Source organism: Anomaloglossus baeobatrachus, chromosome 6 (genome assembly GCF_048569485.1).
Source record: "Anomaloglossus baeobatrachus isolate aAnoBae1 chromosome 6, aAnoBae1.hap1, whole genome shotgun sequence".
NCBI classification, from domain to species: Eukaryota; Metazoa; Chordata; class Amphibia; order Anura; family Aromobatidae; genus Anomaloglossus; species Anomaloglossus baeobatrachus.
In genome coordinates this window covers 486,050,923-486,072,473 of record NC_134358.1, presented here as the reverse complement: position 1 = coordinate 486,072,473, position 21,551 = coordinate 486,050,923, and the positions used below count along the sequence as shown (strand labels likewise).

The 21,551-nt window shown below is 45.4% G+C and overlaps 1 protein-coding gene across 2 annotated transcripts in view; it reads right to left on the bottom strand.

Annotated features, from left to right (window-relative positions):
• ABCB5 (ATP binding cassette subfamily B member 5) overlaps positions 1-3,553 on the bottom strand; it is a 133,846-nt gene extending 130,293 nt beyond the window's left edge. For both annotated transcript variants that reach the window (XM_075315382.1, XM_075315383.1), the window contains exon 1: positions 3,389-3,553. In XM_075315382.1, coding sequence (XP_075171497.1) covers positions 3,389-3,427 — 39 coding nt within the window. In that variant the 5' untranslated portion in view covers positions 3,428-3,553. The remainder of the gene's footprint in view (positions 1-3,388) is intronic.
• Positions 3,554-21,551: the final 17,998 nt, after the last annotated feature.

The following is a 21,551-nucleotide window of genomic DNA, read 5'->3' as shown; positions in this document are numbered from 1 at the left end:
GATTACAGCTGCAAATCGCATGGGTATGTCTGTATCAGTTTTGTACATCGAGAGACTGAAATTCTTGCCCATTCTTCCTTTGCAAACAGCTCGAGCTGAGTGAGGTTGGATGGAGAGCATTTGTGAACAGCAGTTTTCAGCTCTTTCCACAGATTCTTGATTGGATTAAGGTCTGGACTTTGACTTGGCCATTCTAACACCTGGACACGTTTATTTGTGAACCATTCCATTGTAGACTTTGCTTTATGTTTTGGATCATTGTCTTGTTAAAAGACAAATCTCCGTCCCTGTCTCATGTCTTTTGCAGACTCCAACAGGTTTTCTTCAAGAATCATCCTGTATTTGGCTCCATCCATCTTCCCATCAATTTTAACCATCTTCCCTGTCCCTACTGAAGCAAAGCAGACCCAAACCATGATGCTGCCACCACCATGTTTGTCAGTGGGGATGGTGTGCTCAGGGTGATGAGCTATGTTGCTTTCACACCAAACATATAGTTTGGCATTTTGCCCAAAACGTTCAATTTTGGTTTCCTCTGACCAGAGCACCTTCTTCCACGTGTTTGGTGTATCTCCCAGGTGGCTTGAGGCAAACTTTAAACAACACTTTTTATGGATATCTTTGAGAAATGGCTTTCTCCTTGCCACTCTTCCATAAAGGCCAGATTTGTGCAGTGCACGACTGATTGTTGTCCTATGGAAAGACTCTCCCACCTCAGCTGGAGATCTCTGCAGTTCATCGAGAGTGATCATGGGCCTCTTGGCTGCATCTCTAATCAGTCTTCTCCTTGTTTGACATGAAATTTTTGAGGGACGGCTGGGTCTTGGTAGATTTGCAGTGGTATGATACTCCTTTCATTTCAATATGATTGCTTGCACAGTGCTTCTTGGGATGTTTAAAGTTTTGGAAATCTTTTTGCAACCAAATACAGCTTTAAACTTCTCCACAACAGCATCACGGACCTGCCTGTTGTGTTCCTTGGTCTTCATGATGCTATCTGCGCTTTAAACAGAAAACTGAGACTATCACAGAGCAGGTGCATTTATACGGAGACTTGATTACACACAGGAGGCTTATATGTATCATCATCAGTCATTTAGGACAACATTGGATCATTCAGAGATCCTCAATGAACTTCTGGAGTGAACAGCTGCACTGAAAGTAAAGGGGCTGAATAAAATTACACGCCCCAATTTTCAGTTTTTTATTTTTTACAAAAATTTAAAATAAGCAATACATTTCGCTCAACTTCACAATTGTGTCCAACTTGTTGTTGATTCTTCACCATAATATTAAAAATGTTATCTTTATGTTTGAAGCCTGAAATGTGGGAAAAGGTTGAAAAATTCAAGGGAGCCGAATACTTTCTCAAGGCACTGTATGTGGCTATATTCGGTCATTATATGATCTGGTCATAGTGTCGCTGTATTACTTTCTTGTATGTGGTTTTATTCGGTCATTATGTGGTCTAGTCATAGTGGCGCTGTATTTCTCCCTTGTATGTGGTTGTATTCTGTCACTATGTGGGGGTAATATGTTGTCTGGTCACGGTGTGGTGGTATTTCTCCCTTGTATGTGGTATTATTGGTTTTGGTATAGTAGATTGTGTTGTGTATGGAGGTCACTTTTTCTCTCTATAGAGGGAGAATATTTCCAATAGAGAGTAAATACTTTGTCATTTAACTCCTCCCTGTCCTGGGACTATTACACTGCAGCAAATATGCACTTACAGAGGTTCTCTACTGAATACAAGTAATCACCTTTTCTAGGGCCCGAGTATTTGGTCAGTATTTTACAGCAGTATTTGTTGCCAAAACCAGTGGTGGAACAATCAGCGGAAAAGTATAATAGAATCTCTGGCACCACGTCTGCATTTTTCACCCACTCCTGGTTTTGGTTACAAATACTGAGGTAACATACTGACCAAATACTGAAAGTCTGAACGTGGCCTAAGGATAAGTGATAACTTATTTATCAGTGGGGGTCTGGGACCTTCACCGATCTGTAAAATGTGCAACTTCTATCCCCATTACACTGGAGCTCATGTCTGACTCAACCCATGATCCATTCATTCCCTCAGTGGCTGCCATGTGCTGCTCTTGGGTTTTTCTGTCAGCCTCAAAAAGGATGAATGGAGCTACGGCCACATGTCCCACCTGTCGCCGATGCATGTTATAATGGGGATACAAGTGCCCTGTCAGGGATAAAAGTTCTCTGTTCTTCCGATCTGATCTATGTGGTTTCCTCTGGTCTTGTACCACCAATCAATAAGTTATCACCTACCTAACCTGTGGATTGGTGATAATTTGTCACGAAAAATCCCCTTTACTGCAAACTAATGTAACAGTACACCACTTATGGTGCAAAGTAGATGTGCAGGAGCCGCCTGTGTCTTACAGTCATTGCTCCACTATAACGGGGATAACGGCTAATAGGTATTTACACATAGCTGTAGGGTGGGTCCCTAAAGTCAGTTCCCCTGGTAGGCCACAGACACCCCAGTCTGACCTTGCCTATACCTATGATTATGTAGTTATACACATGGTTACCTGGTTAGGAGCCCACTCAGATGTTTCGCCTGCTCTGAGCTGACCCCCTCCCTACGCCTCTGCTTTGTGTGGATAATATCCAGAACAGTAAAAGATATTAACGTAAACAGTATTGGACTGAAATGCCAGGGCCCCCCAGTAACATTGATTCTGTGGGGTCACTGTTCAGCCACATGGAATATTACCAAACCCTTGTTCACTAATTTGCTTGTATATAATAGTAAAGTGAGTTTGTTAAATACTCCAAAGACATACTGATAGGAAATTTAGATTGTGAGCTCCAATCGGGACAGTGTTGCTGATGTATGTAAAGTGCTGTGGAATTAATAGCGCTATATAAGTGAATAAATATTATTATTATTATTATTATTATTAATAATAATAATAATAATAATAATAAATGAATGAGCTGCTGTCCTTCTCTGTACATGCTGCATTAAGTGTATTGTGCCAAGAACTGCTCATGTACGGAGATGATGGTCCAAATCTGGAAACTTGACGACCGGGGGATTCACCTGATCCTTTGTGGATAAGTCTGAGGCGGAATGTAATTACATTTTTTCAAAGTGAAATAATAACAAGAGTAATAAAAGTATAATACTGAAGGATGAAGATAACACAAAGACAAAAAGTTATTCTAGAACAAGACACATGAAGAACATCATCACTCGGCTCTAAGTGGTTGTATATCTCCATTCTGCTGTCTCCATTATTTCCATAGCAATCACAGTTTCCGCTCGTCTTCGGATTACGCTGTGAATTTGCATAGTCATCATCAGGATTTGTACGGACATACAGTTGCCTTACATGTTGTATTCTAACAATTAGAGTGCTCTTACCCCAGTATTCAAGTCTCTTCGTCTTCTCTTTGCAGCCATCCTGTCGCCCGCACTTTTCTTACAGTGTTAGCTTTAAGGAGTCAGGCAGGGGAAGGAGGAGGAGGGAGACAGGGTCCTGTGTATGAGCTTGGATTGCTGGTTCATATGACAGAGCTTTGTTTCCGGAATGGCATATGGGGACACTCCCAGCTCCACCTGTTTCATCACCAACATCCAAAATACAGCAGCTGCCGTACACAATGCCGTACATCTCACTATAGTACAATATTGTGATCAGAATCATATTCTTATGTGGCAGCGTACATATATTTACTATCATTTTATAGTATTTAGTTGAATTAGAGCAGGTTAGTGGGCATTAGCCATGTTTGAAGTCTCCGCATCCTGTATTTTGGTTTCATGACTTTGAAGCAGCTTTCTAGACATCCTGTCTTTGTTGCTTTGTTCTCCTTGGAGTCAATACCAGCGTGTGTCCAAACTTTAAAATTCCTGGAAAAATATATTTTTGTAGATTAAAAATATGTTTTACTGAAATACAATTCCTCTGCTTCAGATTAATTCCCACCGTAAACAGGTTAGAGCCTTTTGTTCACGCAGGACAAAGTTTTACATCACCTCCCCAACTAATTATCTAAATATCTTGGCCATGGCTTGTGCGTACCCTCTAAATGCAGGTTACATGCTGGGCTGGCCGTATATACCCATTAACTATTAATAAAATTTACTTTTTATTAGTATACATTAAAAGTTTAACTCAAAACAAAAAAAAAGTAAAAATTCCACAAGTTGAAAGTTACCGAAATATCGGTTTCTTTATCAGATTGGTTGAGGCACTTAAGGTAGAGAGTATGTGACCTTATTCATCAAGTGTCTAAAGAAATCAATACAGAAAAAGAGCAAAGGGAGGAATTTCTTTCCTTGTTCTTACCCTATCAGGGTGTATTCCTTCCTGCCAATGAAGCACATCCTTACTTAACCGATTCCTCGGCGGCTCTCCCTTTTCCTTTTCCTAACTCTCCCTCTTCAATTATAATTTTTAAAGGCCTCCTAAAGAACCTTTATTAAAGGTAACAAAACCACCTAATGTCTCCAGGCACCCCAATATAGTTGTACATATAAGGGAGTACAGGAAAATCCCACACACAACAAAAAAAATTTGTCTCAAAATTGAAATCACAGTTCGTGAAAAATTCCACTAAACTATCCCTTAGTCCTCTTTCTCCTGCCTAACAATGGAGTACATCCTCATTTTTCGATGCCCCCATTCCCCGGCGGCTTTCCCTTATATGCCCTAAATTCCCTACTAACAGTCACAGGGAACCAATCGAAAAGACCTTTTAATCAATATGAACAATAGGGTTTAGAAATAGATCAGCACTTATCTGTCATTTCTTATTGTACGGTGCCTACAGACATCCAAAAGAATCAAATCAAAGGTTCTCAAGATCTCGACGCGTTTAACTCCATTTCAATAGTAGACGGAGTTCATCAGGAGATTTTTTCTTTTTTCATTAAGGCATAATAGTCTCCTTAGTTGTTGTAGCCTCCAGGGATCAGAGTGGTATCATACTATATGGTCCCGACTCCTCTGCTCTGTGTGACTGCGTTGTGCCTACTTCTACCCCCAATGGTGCCCGCCCCCCCGGTGGTTGCCGTAGCGACTGGAAAGTCCCATGACTCTATATGGCCACCCCCCGTCTGCCCCAAGACAGCTCCCCAGTGGGAAGCACCTGGCTGTTTGTGCGATGAAATGTGGTGACACTGATGGTTAACCCCCCCTTACCTGAGATGGATACCACACCTTAACTGAGGTGCAGTACCCTGTGGCGACCAGAGCCTCAGGGGCACCACATAAGCCACAATTTTGTCTTCTAACACATTTTTAAAGAGAACCTGTCATCAAGATCATGCTTGTTAAAAAACCTGCAGCTTGAATGTTATATAATTTACATTAGAAGTTTGGGTTTCCTAAGTTTTTGTGCATTGGGGTGGGACTATGGGTATGGCCTTTAACTCAACCCCTCCATTGTCCCTGGTGTCCGAATTTTCCTATTATTTTAATTTTTGCACCGACACCTGCACACATTGATTTCACGGTGGGCTTCAGGAAAATGGCGCCGGTAGCGATGCTTATGCATATTGAGATCAGGAAGCAGAGAGGCTGAGCCCAATGCATGAAGAGCCTAGGAAACCCAAACTTCTAATGTAAATTAACCAGCTACCAGGCTGTTGATTTTTACATAGTATTACAGCGCAATAATGCCCAAACCTTTATTTTAACATCCATGTTCCTGATCACTCATTCTCTTTAAATATTTTGTGGTTAACAGAAAATCATTTCCAAATCCTTATAAAAGAAACCATTCCATAACTACCATAATAAAATAATCTTAACCTAAGTTCATGCATTACAAATGTGATGCAGATTTTCAATGTGAATAGCTTTTTTTTTTTCTTTAGGATATTACTAGAAACAAGTGAATCGATTTCATGTGAATCAAATTCCTTTCAAATTTCTAGAAGTTTACTAAACCTGGTAGATTCAAAGAACTTTTCCATAAGTTGCCTAGAATGGTTAGAATGACTGTCATTTTACACATTGCAGAACATTGCATTAGCCTTAAGGCTGCTTTACACGGTACGACCGATTGTGCAATTTCACAATCGATCGTACCCGCCCCCGTCCTTTTTGCATCACGGGCAAATCGCTGCCTGTGGCGCACAAAGTCGGTAACCCCCGTCACATGTACTTACCTCTCGTGCGACCACGCTGTGGGCGGCGAACGTCCACTTCCTGGAGTGGGAGGGACGTTCGGCGTCACAGCGACGTCACACGGCCGCCGGCCAATGGAAGCGGAGGGGCTGAGATGAGCGGGACGTAAACATCCCGCCCACCTCCTTCCTTCACGTAGCCGGCGGCGGCCGCGTGACGCAGGTGAGCTGCTGTTCATCGTTCCCGGGGTGTCACACGGAGCGGCGTGTGCTACCACGGAAATGATGAACAACTAAATTAAACGATATTATGGAACCTAGCGAGCAGTACACGACTCACGATTTGTGAGTGATACTGCGTCGCTAGGAGGTGTCACACAGGCCGGCATCACCAGCGATGCCGGATGTGCGTCACAAAAACCGTGACCCCAACGATCTATCGCACGATAGATTGTCTGGTGTAAAGCAGCCTTTAGAAAGGACCGCAAAACGTCCACAAAATGATGTCTTGCAGTGATCACATCACATGTCATAGTAAAGTCAATCAGAAGGGACTATCATAGCCTGTATAAAAGCAAAAGGAATGTGGCAGCCATAATTTCACACAAAACTCCCAAAATGGTAAGAATAAGGCACCTTCAACTTAATATTTGCTTGGACACCCTTTGGAATAAATAACTGCAATGAATTGTTTCCTATAACCATCGACAAGCTTCTTACACCTCTCCCCTGGAATTTTGTATCACTCTTCTGCAAACTGCTCCAGGTCTCTCATATTTAAAGGCACTGTCAGGCTTTCACCAGGAAGCGCAGAAACAGAATAGAGATAGAACTCCAAAGAGCAGTTAGAGTAAAGCCCACAAGGGGGCACATGCACCAGTGAAAGGGCAGTCAGCAAGCCTAAGGGATACTTTGCCCGCTGCGACATCGCTAGCCGATTGTAGCGATGCCGAGCGCGATAGTCCCCACCCCCGTCGCACATGCAATATCTTGTGATAGCTGCCGTAGCGAACATTATCGCTATGGCAGCTTCACACGCACTTACCTGCCCTGCGACATTGCTCTGTCCGGCGACCCGCCTCCTTCCTAAGGGGGTGGGTCGTGCGGCATCACAGCGACGTCACATGGCAGGCGGCCAATAGAAGCAGAGGGGCGGAGATGAGCGGGATGAAACAGCCCGCCCACCTCCTTCTTTCCTCATTGCAGGCGGGACGCAGGTAAGGAGATGTTCCTTGCTCCTGCGGCTTCATACACAGCGATGTGTGCTGCCGTACGAACGTCGTCAAGGAACAACATCGTACCTGTCGCTGCAGCGAAATTATGGAAATGACCGATACTACACAGATCACCGATTTACGACGCTTTTGCGATCGTTTATCGGTGCTTCTAGGCTTTACACGTTGCAACGTCGTTACCGGCGCCGGATGTGCGTCACTTTCGATTTGACCCTGACGATATTGCAGTAGCGATGTCGTAACGTGCAAAGTACCCCTAAGTCTTAACCAGTAAGTCACGTCTGAAAAAGGGAGTGAGCAAGCCGTAAACAGGTGGAAGCACGAGGGTCAGGAGCCGGGAGGTCACGTCAAAAGACAAAAAAAGGAAGCAGAGCCGTAATCAGGAAACATTACTGAGGTCAGAGGCAAGGAGAGCAAGTAAGTACAAACCGAGACACAGAAAGGGGGTCTGGGAGACTGGGCAGACAAACAGTACAAGGGAATCAGAGGTCAGGGAGAGGTAAGCTGAGTAGCAGGATGGACCAGGGCTAACTCATAAGAAACAGTTGTGCACGCTGCAGAGCAGGAACTATTACTGGCGGAGGTCTCCACACCATAATAAAGTCCTGGAACAAGGTGCAACAGAAAAGACCACTCCCACCTGACTTAAACCATCAGAGTGGCTACAGTCATGACAGGCACCTTCTCCCAATAGCAATTTTAAGATCTCTGCACAAGTGTTCAATAGGATTTAGATCTAGACTCATTGCTGCCTCGTCGGAACTCTCCAGCACTTTGTTTCTATATATATCTGGGTTCTTCTTGAAGTTTGATTGGAGTCATTGTCCTGCTGGAAGACCCATGACCTAGGATGCAAACCCAGCTTTATGACACTGGGCACTACATTGTGACCCCAAATCCTATGGTAATCTTCAGATTTCATGATGCCTTGCATACAGTCAAGGCACCCAGTGTCAGAGGGAGCAAGAGAACTTGAAAACATCTTTGAAACTCCTCCACAGTTGGCTGTATTGTATTGTGTTCTTTTCTTTGTAAATAGTAAAATAATGTGCTTCATCAAAAAGCTTGAATTTCTTTGGAACTTGATTGGGGCTGCTTATCCATCATGCAAGCTTTCCTGTGCTGCAACCTTTCATCAATTTTTCTGTGCCATACACATCCAGGGAGATTAGCTACAGTGCCATGGGTTGTAGACTTCTTGATTATGTTGTGCACTTTGGACAAAGGAACATCAAAATCTCTGTAGATGGACTTGTAACCTTGAGATTGTTGATATTTTTCAAAACTGTTGGTTCTCAAGTTTTCAGACAGTTCTCTTCTCCTTTGCTGTTCTCCATGTTTAATGTGTCACATACAGAAAAACATTGCAAAGATTGAGTCAACAAGTGTGGTTTTCATATTGCCCACACCTGTTACTTGCCACAGATGAGTTTCAACAAACATCACATGCATGAAATAAAGTTGTTTACCCACAATTTTGGAAAGATGCCAACAATTTTGTCCAAATCATTTTTAGGTTTTCATGTGATATTATGCCCATATTGCTTTTTTTTTCCTCTTAATTTTTTGTGTTGTTTCAATACACACAAGGAAAATAAACATGTATAACAAAACAAGTGTTTTAAGCACATTGTGGGGCTTAGAAGGGGGGGCATTTGGATTTAGGTATGCAGCTTTCGCTATATTTCTTTTGGTGGGAGCAATGTTGCTTTTCCAGAGCCTTTGTGCTGCCAGTACCTTGGACACCTACTGTATATTTCTATTAAAAGATGAATTACCTGAGTGGGATTTGTTTTTGTGGGTTGAGTTGAAGCTTTTTTGAGGGGCATTTTGGGGTAGAGAACATTTTAGATCAGTTAACATGTAACCGGTGCTCTATGCTGAGCACTTACATCGGATTTTCTACCTAAATATCTGAATCACTAACTAGGTGGGCAAAGTTACTTCAGGCTCCATTTGGTCTCCGTTTACTAATGTCCAGCTTTTCAGAGGTACATAAATGTGTAGCTGACCATGGTTTTGTGCAGGCTAGAACGTGTCCACAGTGTCTCCATCTGCCTCCTTATAGGTAATCTTCTGTCGGGGGCATTGTCTAAACCACGTATTTCAAAGATTTATATGGAAACCCCAGTGTAAGCGCAGAGTGCAGGATAAATGTGAGCAAAGACTACATGCAAACTTTGGGAGGCAGAATAAACACATCAATAGCAGGTCAAAAATTGGCTTTATTTCTTTTTTACGTTGTTCCTCGAGCGTCATAAGTGATTAGACAACTGTATCCTGTGGGTCTGTGCGCTTACAGTGATACCAGACTTATATAGTTTTTTTATGTTTGATTACTATCACAGACTAGGAAACACTTTCTTTTTTTTTTTACAAAAAAATGTTTTTGCATTGCCATATTTTGAGAGCTATAATGTTTCTGTATTTCTTCTGAGAGTCATGTGAGGGCTTGTTTTTTGCAGGAGAGGTTGAAGTTTTTATTAGTACTATTTTTAGGCACATAATTTTTTTATCTCTTTCTATTCTGTCAGGTAAGCCAAGCTTCCGTTAGTGATTGTGCATGCACAGCTATTGCGCCCCATGCGATTGTCATGAGTGCCTATATGTCATGTGACTCTTCAGATTTTGTGTTATACCATGCCTGATGAAGAGACCTGAGTAGTCTCGAAAGCTTGCAATTATTACCATCTTTTCAGTTACCCATTAAAAGGTATCAACCACTGAGGACTCGCAGTTCTTTTAAACAATTTTTTTATATGTCATTGGTTGGAAACCCCTATCCACCCATGACATATTCGTACGTCAAATAAAGGAGCTAAAGCAAATTTGTCAGCAGGTTTTTGCTATGCAATCTAAAGACAGCAGCAGATATAGGCTGACACACAGAGTAGTTTAACAATGTGTCATTTATTAACCTGTTGTGCTGTTGTTTACTTATAGTGAAGGTTTTATTACCTGGGGTTATCATTGCCTGGACTACACTAGTCCGCCCCTCCCCTCTGATTAGCACCTCTCTTTGTACATAGAGAGCCTGGTGTACATAGAGAACTCTGCTGCATTGCTACTTCTAGAATCTCTGTGTCAAAACTGCTGTACCCAGTAAACTAAGTGATACATTGTTGACTTCAGTGTCAGTGTCTCTCTTGGAGTTCCTGTCAAAATGAAAACTTTCTGGGAATTTCAAAAGAAATCATGACTCATAGAGTATTTTATTAATAATATTCATTTACTTATATAGCACTATTAATTTCATAGCACTTCACATACATTGACATCACTGTCCCCATTGGAGCTCACAATCTAACTTCCCTTTCAGTATGTCTTTGGAGTGTGGGAGGAAACCAGAGAACCCAGAGGAAATCCACACAAACACAGGAGAACATACAAACTCCTTGCAGATGTTGTCCTTGGTGGGATTTGAACCCAGGCCCCCAGCACTGAAAGACTGCAGTACTAATCACTGAGCCAGAAGTGTGTACCGTCTCCTAACACTTTCTTGGGGCTTTCTTTGGGATGTGATGAGCAAGAAAATGTATAATTTTTAGATATTTTTGTATGTATATGGGGCTGAAGCGACATTACAATTGATGTACCATGTGCTGATGGTGGCTCTTGTGCTGATGGTGGTTCTTGTGCTGAATTCATGTATGAATAGTGGTCCTAGTGATGTATTCATGTAATGTGATAAAAGTCTGCAGTCACTCTGTGTGACTACAGATGTCTGAATTCTCATGGCACGTACACTGCACGTGCTAATGATTCTTTAGTGCTGTCAGTGAGTGTCAAAGTTCACAAAACTGCAAGTATGCGGTTTTTAAGTAATTGAAATTAAAAGTTGTAATTTTATTACACTTTTTTGAAATCCTGTTTCTCCTATTTCTCACAAACCTGGACAAGCTCTTTAATTATAAAATTAAAGGGAACCTGTGAGGAAGTTTTTCCTACATAAATTGCAGCCACCACTCATTCAAATGAAGTCCGATATTTTAGATCCAATTCGGACATGCTACCATTTCTTCCTCGGACCGGCGCCGTCAAAGGTAAAACTCAGACATATGCTCGGCCCCATAGAATAACATTGGTCCTAGTGCGATCTGATGTTTTGTTATGTGGTTCAGAAAATGTGGTGGCGTGAGGAAGACCTAAAGTCTGCTTTACACCCTACGATCCAGCATACGATATCGTATGCGATTGTACCCGCCCCCATCGTATGTGCGGCACGTTCAATTTGTTGAATGTGCCGCACAAACGATTAACCCCATCACACGTACTTACCCGTCCATATGACCTCGATCTGGGTGGTGAACATCCACTTCCTGGAGTGGGAGGGACATTCGGCATCACATCGATGTCACGCGGAAGCCAGCCAATAGAAGCGGAGGGGAGCGGGACGTAAACATCCCGCCAACCTCCTTCCTTCCGCATTGCTGGCCGGGAGCCGCAGGACGCAGGTAAGATCTGTTCATCGTTCCCGGGGTGTCACACACTGCGATGTGTGCTACCCCGGGTAAGATGAACAATCTGACGTTCAATTTTTTCGGAAATGAACGTTTTGCATGCGATGAACGTTTTAACGTTCAATCGCAATTGCACGTAGCTGTTACATGCTACAATGTAACTTACAATCGGATGTGCGTCACTTACGACATGACCCCGCCGACACATCGTAAGATATATTGTAGCGTGTAAAGCGGGCTTTAGGTTCGTGAATTGGGATGGACACCACATTTTCGCACACTTTTTGGACAAGAGGGAAGTAGCTTTTGGTAAAAAGAACATTTTTTTTTTTACCCAAAAAGAGTAACCATGAAGTGAACACAGAGTTAATAAAACCTGACTAATCCCTTTCATACCAAAGAGGATAATCTGAATTTACATACCAGAGTTAGTGGTGGATTATCTTTTCTCATATTCTTTCCTGGTAATATGAGGTTTAGTGTTCCAGATACAGACTGTAATATTCCTCTCTACCCCATGATGACTAAACTCATTTTACTAAATTTCAACATGAAGTGGCACAATCCTTTTACAGGGTGGATTTTTACATGGAAAACTCCAAATCCTCTGCGTCAAACAACCATTCCGTTAAATGAATTGCTGTATGCCTGCAACTGCCAATAGAGGGCGCCCACTACATAGAGATTTCTAAACGCCAGTTAAACTCAGCAGTAACCTTATAATCACTGCTTAGTGGTAACAAATGATTATATCATTCAAATCAATGTTTTCACTCAAACTGCTCAAAGGTCGACCTAAACACTGTACCCCCTGAAATCTGCATGAGGGAGATGTTTATCAAATTAGATTAATTTGTTGTATTGTGTGCAAAAATAAAAATAGTGCCACACAAGTGACATCAAAGCTCAGCGCATGTCATTTAAAGCGCACCAATCACCAGGATTTTTGTATATAAGCTAAAGCCAGTGCTATACTGGCACTATCAGGCTGATTCTATACATACCTTTAATGGTCAGCTGGGATGTTTAGGTTTTGAAACACAAGCAAGTAAAGTTTATAAAATTAGCAGTTTTTTGCTCAACAGCAGCTGCTGCCGATCAGCTAATAGCTGGGGTGGGTTTTGATAGTGATTCCTGCCCCCCTGTCTGTTGTTCCTCCCCCTATCGATTAATTATGCTAATTCCATTATAGAAGTGTTTTACTAATGGTTGTGGCTATAAATCATGGTGGCTAGAAGGAACTGCTGACATCATACCCATGTGACCAGAAGGGGCGTGGCCTCAGCCAGCATAGGCGATACCAGGGAGCAACATTTTTTTTTTGTTGGCTGAGGCCCCGCTGGAGGGCTGGTGCCTGGAGCGGAGCCTTCCAGGGGGCGGCACCAAGACCTAAACTTAAAAAAACTTTGGCGATGGGGGATATAACATGATAGGGGTTCACAGTATAAGAATGGAGCATGATGGGGAGTGCACAGCATAAGGGATGGAGCATGATGGTATGGAGAAAGGAGTCGCATGGGAGAGCTCGGTATGGAGAATGGGGCCGCATGGGAGTGCTCGGTAGAGAATGGGGTCGCATGGGTGGGCTCGGTATGGAGAATGGGGCACCATGGGAGGGCTCGGTATGGAGAATGGGGTACCATGGGAGGGTTCGGTATGGAGTATGGGGTACCATGTGAAGGCTCGGAATGGAGAATGGGGTCACATGGGGGGCTCGATATGGAGAATAGGGTCACATGTGGATTCAGTATGGAGATTGGGGTCGCATGGGGGGCTCGGTATGCAAAAGGGGTCGCATGGGGGACTCGGTATGGAGAAGGGTTGGCATGGAGGGGGCTTGGTGTGGAGAATGGAGTGGCATGGAGGGGGCTTGGTATGGAGAATGGGGTCGCATGTGGGGCTTGGTATGGAGAAGGGGTGGCATAGGGGACTCGGTATGGAAAAGAGGTCGCATGGGGGGCTCGGAATGGAGAAGGGGTGGCATGGAGGGGGCTTGATATGGAGAAGGGGTGGCATGAGGTGGGTGGCATGGAGGGGGCTCAGTTAGGAACCTGGGAGGGCTCGGTATGCAGAATGTGAAGCATAAGGCTCATTATAGAGTGGGGACAACATAAGGGGGACAGTGAAGTGGGGGCTGCATGTAGAGATGGGGACAGTGGAGATCATAGTTCATAAGTGAGGAAGGTGTGGAGGGTACAATTCATAATGGGGAGGACAGTGTAGGGGTTTTCATTTGAGGGGGCAGTGTGGCCGTCATATTTCACTAGGAACAGTGTAGTGGGAATATGTTATAGGGGAGAATAATGTGGAAGCTGTATACTATAAGTGAGATGGTGTGGGGTCATTTTTTGTGCAGGTAGGACAGTGATGGGCAATTATTTATTCTGGGGCACAGCACAGGGCTTACTTAGGGTGGTTGCTCTTTAGTGAGGAGCATTACATTGACACTGTTTGTCTTAAAAGGAATCTGTCACAAAGTTTTTGCCACCTAATCTAAGAGCAGGCTAATGTAGGGGCAGATACCCTGATTCCAGCGGTGTCACTTACTGAGCTGTGCAGTGTAGTTTTGATAAACTCACTGTGTACTCAGCAGTAGATTATCATTACAGGACTACTTGGCATGCTGCAGGTAGTCCAGCAGATGCAAGAGCTCTGTATAACTGCTAGATCTGCAGCAGAGAAAACTTTGATTTTATCAAAATGACAGCAAACAGCTCAGTAAGTGACACATCGCTGGAATCAGGGTCTCTGTCTCTACATTATGCTGCTCTGAGATTAGGTGGCAAAAACCTTGTGACAAATTCCTTTTAACACAAACAGTGTCAATGTAATGTTCCATCACACGATGTCTTGTAGATGTCTGTGAACCCCCTGAGTCATTCAGACAGAAGACGCTTCAGGACACAATCGTCATTTTATCCTGAAGCAATTTTTTTTTTTTGTTGCTTCTTGGTAGTTTTTTTCCAACATCTTACTGGTTTTTATTTCATTTTTTAATAAACTAGTAAGCGGCATCCAAGCAGCAGCCGCCCATATAATGACCCGGTCACTTTTCGCCGCTTCATGTCTGAGGAAACCTGCCACGGTTAAAAAAAATACCCAAAAGACTGAACATATGAACAGCAAGTCGTTTTTGCATGGCATTATATGAGTTAATTCCTTTTAGAATTTATGGGTTTTTTGGGCGGGTTACAGAGTGGATCTATCTGAAATATAAAAAAAAAAGCTGTGTGCACCATAACCATAATCTGACTGATCAGAAGGGGGCGCCACCACTGAAAGTGCCTAGCGCAGCATGAACTCCAAGTACGGCCCTGGTGGGGGTATCATAATGTGTTTAAGGGCACTTTTTTTTTAGCAACATACCTTTATGGGAGCCATGAAAGAGATAGCTTAATGCGTGGGAACACTAAAGGGGCTTCACTAGGAAAAAAATTACTTAAGGGCTGCAAACTTATGAGATATGTTATTCTTTGATCCTATTGAATATTATTATTTTTTTTATTTTTGTGGGGGGCACAAATAGGACTTCTGCTATAGAGTCCCATACTTTCCCCTGACGTAGTTATTTCATCCATGCAAATATAATGGAATAGTGCCACCAAGTGGACAAATATAAACTACCACTCTTTACTACACTTTAAGAAAACACTTTAGAGTAACAACTCACATTTCGTTATTTAAGAAAATCTCGAGTTAGATTTTTAAAATTATGCATTTTCCTTTAAATATGTTGCTTTACATGATATTAACCTTACCACCCTGTTATTGATCTTGTTTCATTTTCCCATTCAAACCCAAACCACAAAATAATTTCATTGCACGTCATAAGGATGAACTGCATGTTGCACTGCCATGTGTTTCACAAACTGATCACTCCCCTGGGTGTCATAATTTTATTTCTGTAAAACTAGAAATGTCAGTGTAATATAAGATTCAAAAAATATAGATACTCAGGAGAATTCTTAGATTTAAAGGAAGCCTGACATGTCTAAAAAAAAGTACTTACCTTCATATATGTGACGCCCCTGGACTATCAGGTCGTCACAGGGTACTGCGCAAACTGCCCTACCCGGGCAGTATTCAACCCCTCATGGTTCTGGGTCTCTATCCTGCAGTGTTGCCTCCATCAGCATTCACAAATCCTAGTGACACCTTGCACTACACCTGTCAGGCGCACCAGTGGGCTGCTTAAGCGAAATAGGGCAGTTCACCTAGGGGTCAGACAGATTGGTGGGAGAGGGGAAGTCAGCGAGGGAGGAAGTGCAGAGCAGAGCTTATAGGCAGAACAGAAGTAGCTCCCAGTGAGGGAGGAGTGGGGAGAAGGAGCTCCCAGAAGAGGAAAATCCTAGGTCGCAGGGGATTGAGGCTAGGTGCAAGGACCGGTTGGGTAGACGGTCAGCAGCCTGGACCTAATCGCCAGTCTGGGGCCGAAGGCACGGTGGGGTGCATGGACCCTAGGTCATGGAGAAGCTGTACGCAACCCGTCAATTAACCTGAGGAGAACGGCGCCTTTATGGACTGTTCCCACCAGCTCCAGAATTGGGGCACTAGCGTAACGAGGGGGACAGGGCTTTCCAAACAAGCGGCCCACTGAAATCCCAAGCATGAGCCCTGAGAGCAGGCTCCTCCACTTAGCAACAGTGGGGAGCGGGCACCGGATAGCTATAAGCTACCGGACCACAACAGACACTCTAAAATTAAGTGCCAGGAGGCAGGTTACAGACCACCAGCAACACTGTAGGGGACTGGACCCGGACGAGCTCCCCTCTGAGGGACAATGGCAGTCAGAGACTTGGTTTACCCAGTTGTCTGCATCTGCTTATGTCGCGGGCGGAGGAGGGGACGCCGCGCTCTCCCACTGCTCGGGTCCGGCTGCCGCTGCTGCTGCGGCCTCTGCTGCTCGGTGGCTCGAGCGATGGGCCGGATCCCGGGGACTCGAGTGGCGCTCCTCGCCCGTGAGTGAAAAGGGGATTGGTTTTGGGGATTTATTGTCCGTGACGCCACCCACGGTTGTGGTGATTGTGTGGACACCACCGCTTCTCTGGACGGGGATCCCGGGAGTGGTGACAGGGAGCAGCAGAGTTGTTATTTCTCCCCTCCGTGGGTAGGGGGTTGGTTGTCCCGGGGCCCTGTGATGGGGTAGGGGTGGATGGCAGGCCGGGTGCGGGGCCTGGTGAGGTGCAGGGTCGTGGTGTGAAGCCCCGCTAGTATGTGTCGGTGCAGTACCTTCAGGGACTCCACGTGGATGGGACAGTCTGGTCACAGGTAGGGAACCTTCTTTTAGGATTGTCGTGACGCCACTCTCAGTATTGCGGTCAGCGGGGACCGCCACTGCAGATTAAGGGATGCCTGGGGCTGATGGTGGGTGCAGTCAGTATATTAGCCCCCTGAGAGTGAGGCAAGCCCCAGGCCCCGGTGTATGTGTGTGGGACCACAGGTCGCAGAATGACTCAAACACAGTCCAAGAAGTCTTTCAACGTGTTTACTCACTGTTTGGAGGTCATGGTGAGATGCCCGGGCGACACTGTGATAACCAGGTTGAACCAGGAATTCCAGGAGGCCGTTCTGAGGGTAGCTGTCCACTCGCCTTCCTTGCACTCTTTCTGTTTTAGGAGGATCCTTTGCTTGAAGCGTGGTAGGACCCCTCCAGGGAAGCTGTTACCACCCTGCTCCCCTCTCTCTGGCTCGTCTGCCGGCAGCGTGGCCTTGGTGGGATGGCTTCTGGCCCTGTCCCCTTATGGGCCCGGAGATTGCTGCTTGGCTCAAGCGCTGTGTAGTCGTGGTGAGGGCATGAAGTACCCCCTCCACCTGTAGGTTAAGCAGCTCTGGATGATCTGCTGCCTGTACTGGGGATCTAGTTCCCCTTGTGTGCTCGGATACCGGGATCTCCGTACTCAGCCACCCTTCTCTCTGGATGATTTTCAGGCCGACCCACGGTACCCTTTTCTCCCCCGCTTTCAGCTACTGCACTCCTCAGGACCTGTCTCACACTCTAGAGCTCCTCTGCCCTGCTTCCTCACACTTCAACTTCTTCCTCCAGACTCTCCTCTTCCTCTCTCTCTCTGCCCTGCTTCCTAGCAACCAGCCCCTGAACACACCCCCAGCTGGGAATTGAAAGTTAACTCCTTCTGGCTACTCAAGGGTCCCCTCTGGTGATGTGGGAGGCCTGGTCACTATATGTTTGTGTGTGCACCTCATCCTGGCCTTTGGAGATTACCTGGAAGCATTGCTCCCGCATGGGTGCAATACTCTGTGGTGCCTGACCAGGTCAGGGGCGCCACATTACCCTTTAGTTATCATCAGCACGTCCTCGGGCTGCAAAGACAAGAGAAAGAAAAAGGTAAATACAAACTTTTCCCACACAGGGGCAATTATTTACATTTAAACATACCAGGTACCATTTCACCACCAACCACCCACATGTCCGAAACCCACCCAAAAACCTCCAGGAGGTAGGTCGCCGGTCCTTTTGGTGACCAGGTCTGGGCCATCACATTCCCCAGACCTTTCCTCCAATCTTCCTCTCCTGAGGAGAGTGGTGTAAGGTAGGCCCCATAAACAGGCGTACCCGCTTCCGAGTGTTGGAGGGCAGGCCCCATAAACAGGCGTGCCCCCTTGTTGGTGCAGAGCCATGCCCCTCAACAGGCAGACTCAGTGGTTGATACCAAGGAGGTAACTTTTTACAATGCAAAAGTTTGTGGTTAAAGCCAGTTCATAACCAGTGGTCTAACATTTTAAGGAGGTCTCACAATAGTCCTTGTGGGCACATTTCGCTTAAACGTTACTTAACTATAAACAGGTTAAACATTACCTTTCATACCGTCACTTTGAACTAAACTGTACTTTCTCTATAGCGTAATGGGAGCTGACCAAAGTTGCTGCGGGTTGATCTACGCAGTACTATACTGTCATCTGTCTGAGGTTGTGTCCTCCCACCCGATGTATGTGTCTCAATGTGAATAATAGGTGTGCTAGGTATTGATGCCAGTGCATGGTCTTCTGCTTCAGCTACATTTGGCTCTTCCAGGTTCTGAACAGGTTCTTCTGGGTCTCTTACTTCTCCAGATTGAGGGAATGTAATAACCGGAATAACTACTGCTCCATTGTATTGAGGCCAACTTGCTGGAAAATCTCCAAGTACAGTATGGATCATCTTTTCTTTTGGTTCTTGAACTGGCAAAGGGTTGGGAATTTCTTCAGGGATTCTTAGTTGTTCAGGACATTTCTTTAGGCGATCTCTAGAAACGACAGCTGTTGTTTTTCCTCCATCCTTGCTGATAAGGCATGTCTTTTCATTGCTAAGCGTCGATGGTAACACAGTATAGGGTTCTTCTTCCCAGTGATTGTCAAGTTTATGACGTCTTCTCTTCCTTTTGAGAACTATATCTCCTGGCATCAAAGGAACAGCAGGTGCTTTTCGATTGTAGGCCTTTTCTTGTTTCTCACGCTGCTGAGTCAGGCTTCGCTCCACACACTCTTGTACTTTCTTGTATTGGGCTTGGCGGTTGGAATCCCAATCAGCACCTTGTAGATGGTCTTCAGGGGTCTCAACTCCCATTTCCAGATCTACTGGCAATCTCCCGGGTCTGGCCCTCATCAGGTATGCCGGTGTGCAGTTCGTGGAACTCACAGGGATGTTGTTATACATGTCCACTAGATCGGGCAGCTTTTCCGGCCACTGACTTCGTTCTTCTAGTGGGAGCGTCTTCAGAAGGTCGAGAATGATGTGGTTCATCTTCTCACACATGCCATTGGTCTGAGGATGGTAAGGCGTAGTACGGATCTTCTGGCAGCCGTATAGGTTACAAAACTCCTTAAACACTTCAGCTTCAAAGGCTGGTCCTTGGTCAGTGAGCACTTGATCTGGATAGCCATGTGGTCGACAGAAGTGTGTTTGGAAAGCTTTGGCTGCAGTTTGACCTGTCAAGTCCTTGACTGGTACTACCACCAGGAATCTGGAGTAGTGGTCAACCATAGTGAGAGCGTAGTTGTAGCCTTGTCTGCTGGGTGCCAACTTTACATGGTCCAGGGCCACGATCTCCAGGGGCCGTTTAGTTTGGATTGGCTGGAGTGGTGCTCTCTGGCTGTGCTGGTCTTTTCTTCTAAGATTGCAGGGCCCGCAGTTTCGACACCACTTCTCTAGGGCAGATCTCATGCCCACCCAGTAGAATCTTACTTTCAGTAGGGCCTCCAGTTTCTTCCAACCAAAGTGGCCTGCACCATTGTGATAGGCTTCTAGCACCATCCTCGTATCCTTCTGTGGTACAATCACTTGCCACACCTTCTCATGCGTCCTCGGGTCAATGATGCTCCTGTAAAGTTTGTCTTGATAGATGAATAATCGACCCCTCTCCTTCCATAGGTACTGTGCCTCAGGTGGGGCTCCTTTGTCAAGGCTGGCGCCCGGCTGGCTGATCAGTTTCTTTACCAAGCCTACCGCTGGATCATTTTCCTGGGTCTCCTTCCAGTTGTAGTGAGGTAGTGGGTTCAGGGTCACCTCTTGGCGGTTGGCACGCGACTGCCGACACTGTTTTGCTCCATGGCGATGGAACGCTGGCAGCTCAATCTCTTCAAGATCATCTACATCTTCACCCTCGTCTGCTAGGTGAGGCATCCTGGACAGAGCATCTGCGTTGCCGTTCTTGCGGCCAGCTCGATACTTGACAGTAAAGTCATAATTCGCCAGTCGGGCTACCCAACGCTGCTCCATGGCACCCAATTTAGCAGTATCCAAGTGGGTCAGGGGGTTGTTGTCCGTGAAGACAGTGAATTTGGTGGCTGCCAGGTAGTGCTTGAACCGCTCTGTGATAGCCCATACCATGGCCAGGAACTCTAGCTTGAATGAGCTATAATTCTCCGGGTTTCTTTCAGTAGGCCTGAGCTTCCTGCTGGCGTAAGCAATCACACGCTCTTTGCCTCCCTGCACCTGTGAAAGCACTGCTCCCAGTCCCACATTACTGGCATCTGTGTACAGTACGAATGGCAGACCGTAGTCAGGGTAGGCTAGGATCTCTTCACCCGTCAAGGCCCCTTTCATTTGTCTGAAGGAGTGTTCTTCTGCTTCTCCCCAGTGAAATGGCGGGCCGGAGGTCTTTCCTTTCTTCTTTGGGTGGCCTACCAGGAGCTCTTGCAAAGGCGCTGCCATTTTCGTGTAGCCCTTGATGAACCTTCTGTAGTAGCCTACCAGGCCAAGGAACTGACGTACCTCCCGAACGGTAGTAGGTGTGGGCCATTCCTGGATGACTGTGACCTTCTCTGGGTCCGGTGCTACTCCTTCTGCACTGACCACGTGACCTAGGTACTGGACCTTTGGCTTCAGTAGATGGCACTTGGATGGTTTCAACTTCATTCCATATCGGGATAGTGCTTCAAAGACTTCAGCCAGGTGTTTCAGGTGGTCCTCGTAGGTCTTGGAGTACACGATGACATCATCCAGGTAGAGCAGGACGGTTTCAAAGTTGAGGTGCCCTAGGCAGCATTCCATAAGCCTCTGGAAGGTCCCGGGGGCATTGCAGAGTCCAAATGGCATGCTGTTGAACTCACAGAGGCCCATTGGGGTGGTGAAGGCCGTCTTCTCCCGATCTTCTTCTGCTACAGATACTTGCCAGTAGCCACTAGTAAGATCTAGGGTAGAAAAGTAGTTAGAGGCTTTCAAGGCAGCGAGGGATTCCTCTATCCTTGGCAAAGGGTAGGCATCCTTGTGTGTTATCTGATTTATCCGTCTGTAATTCACACACATCCTCATCGTGCCAT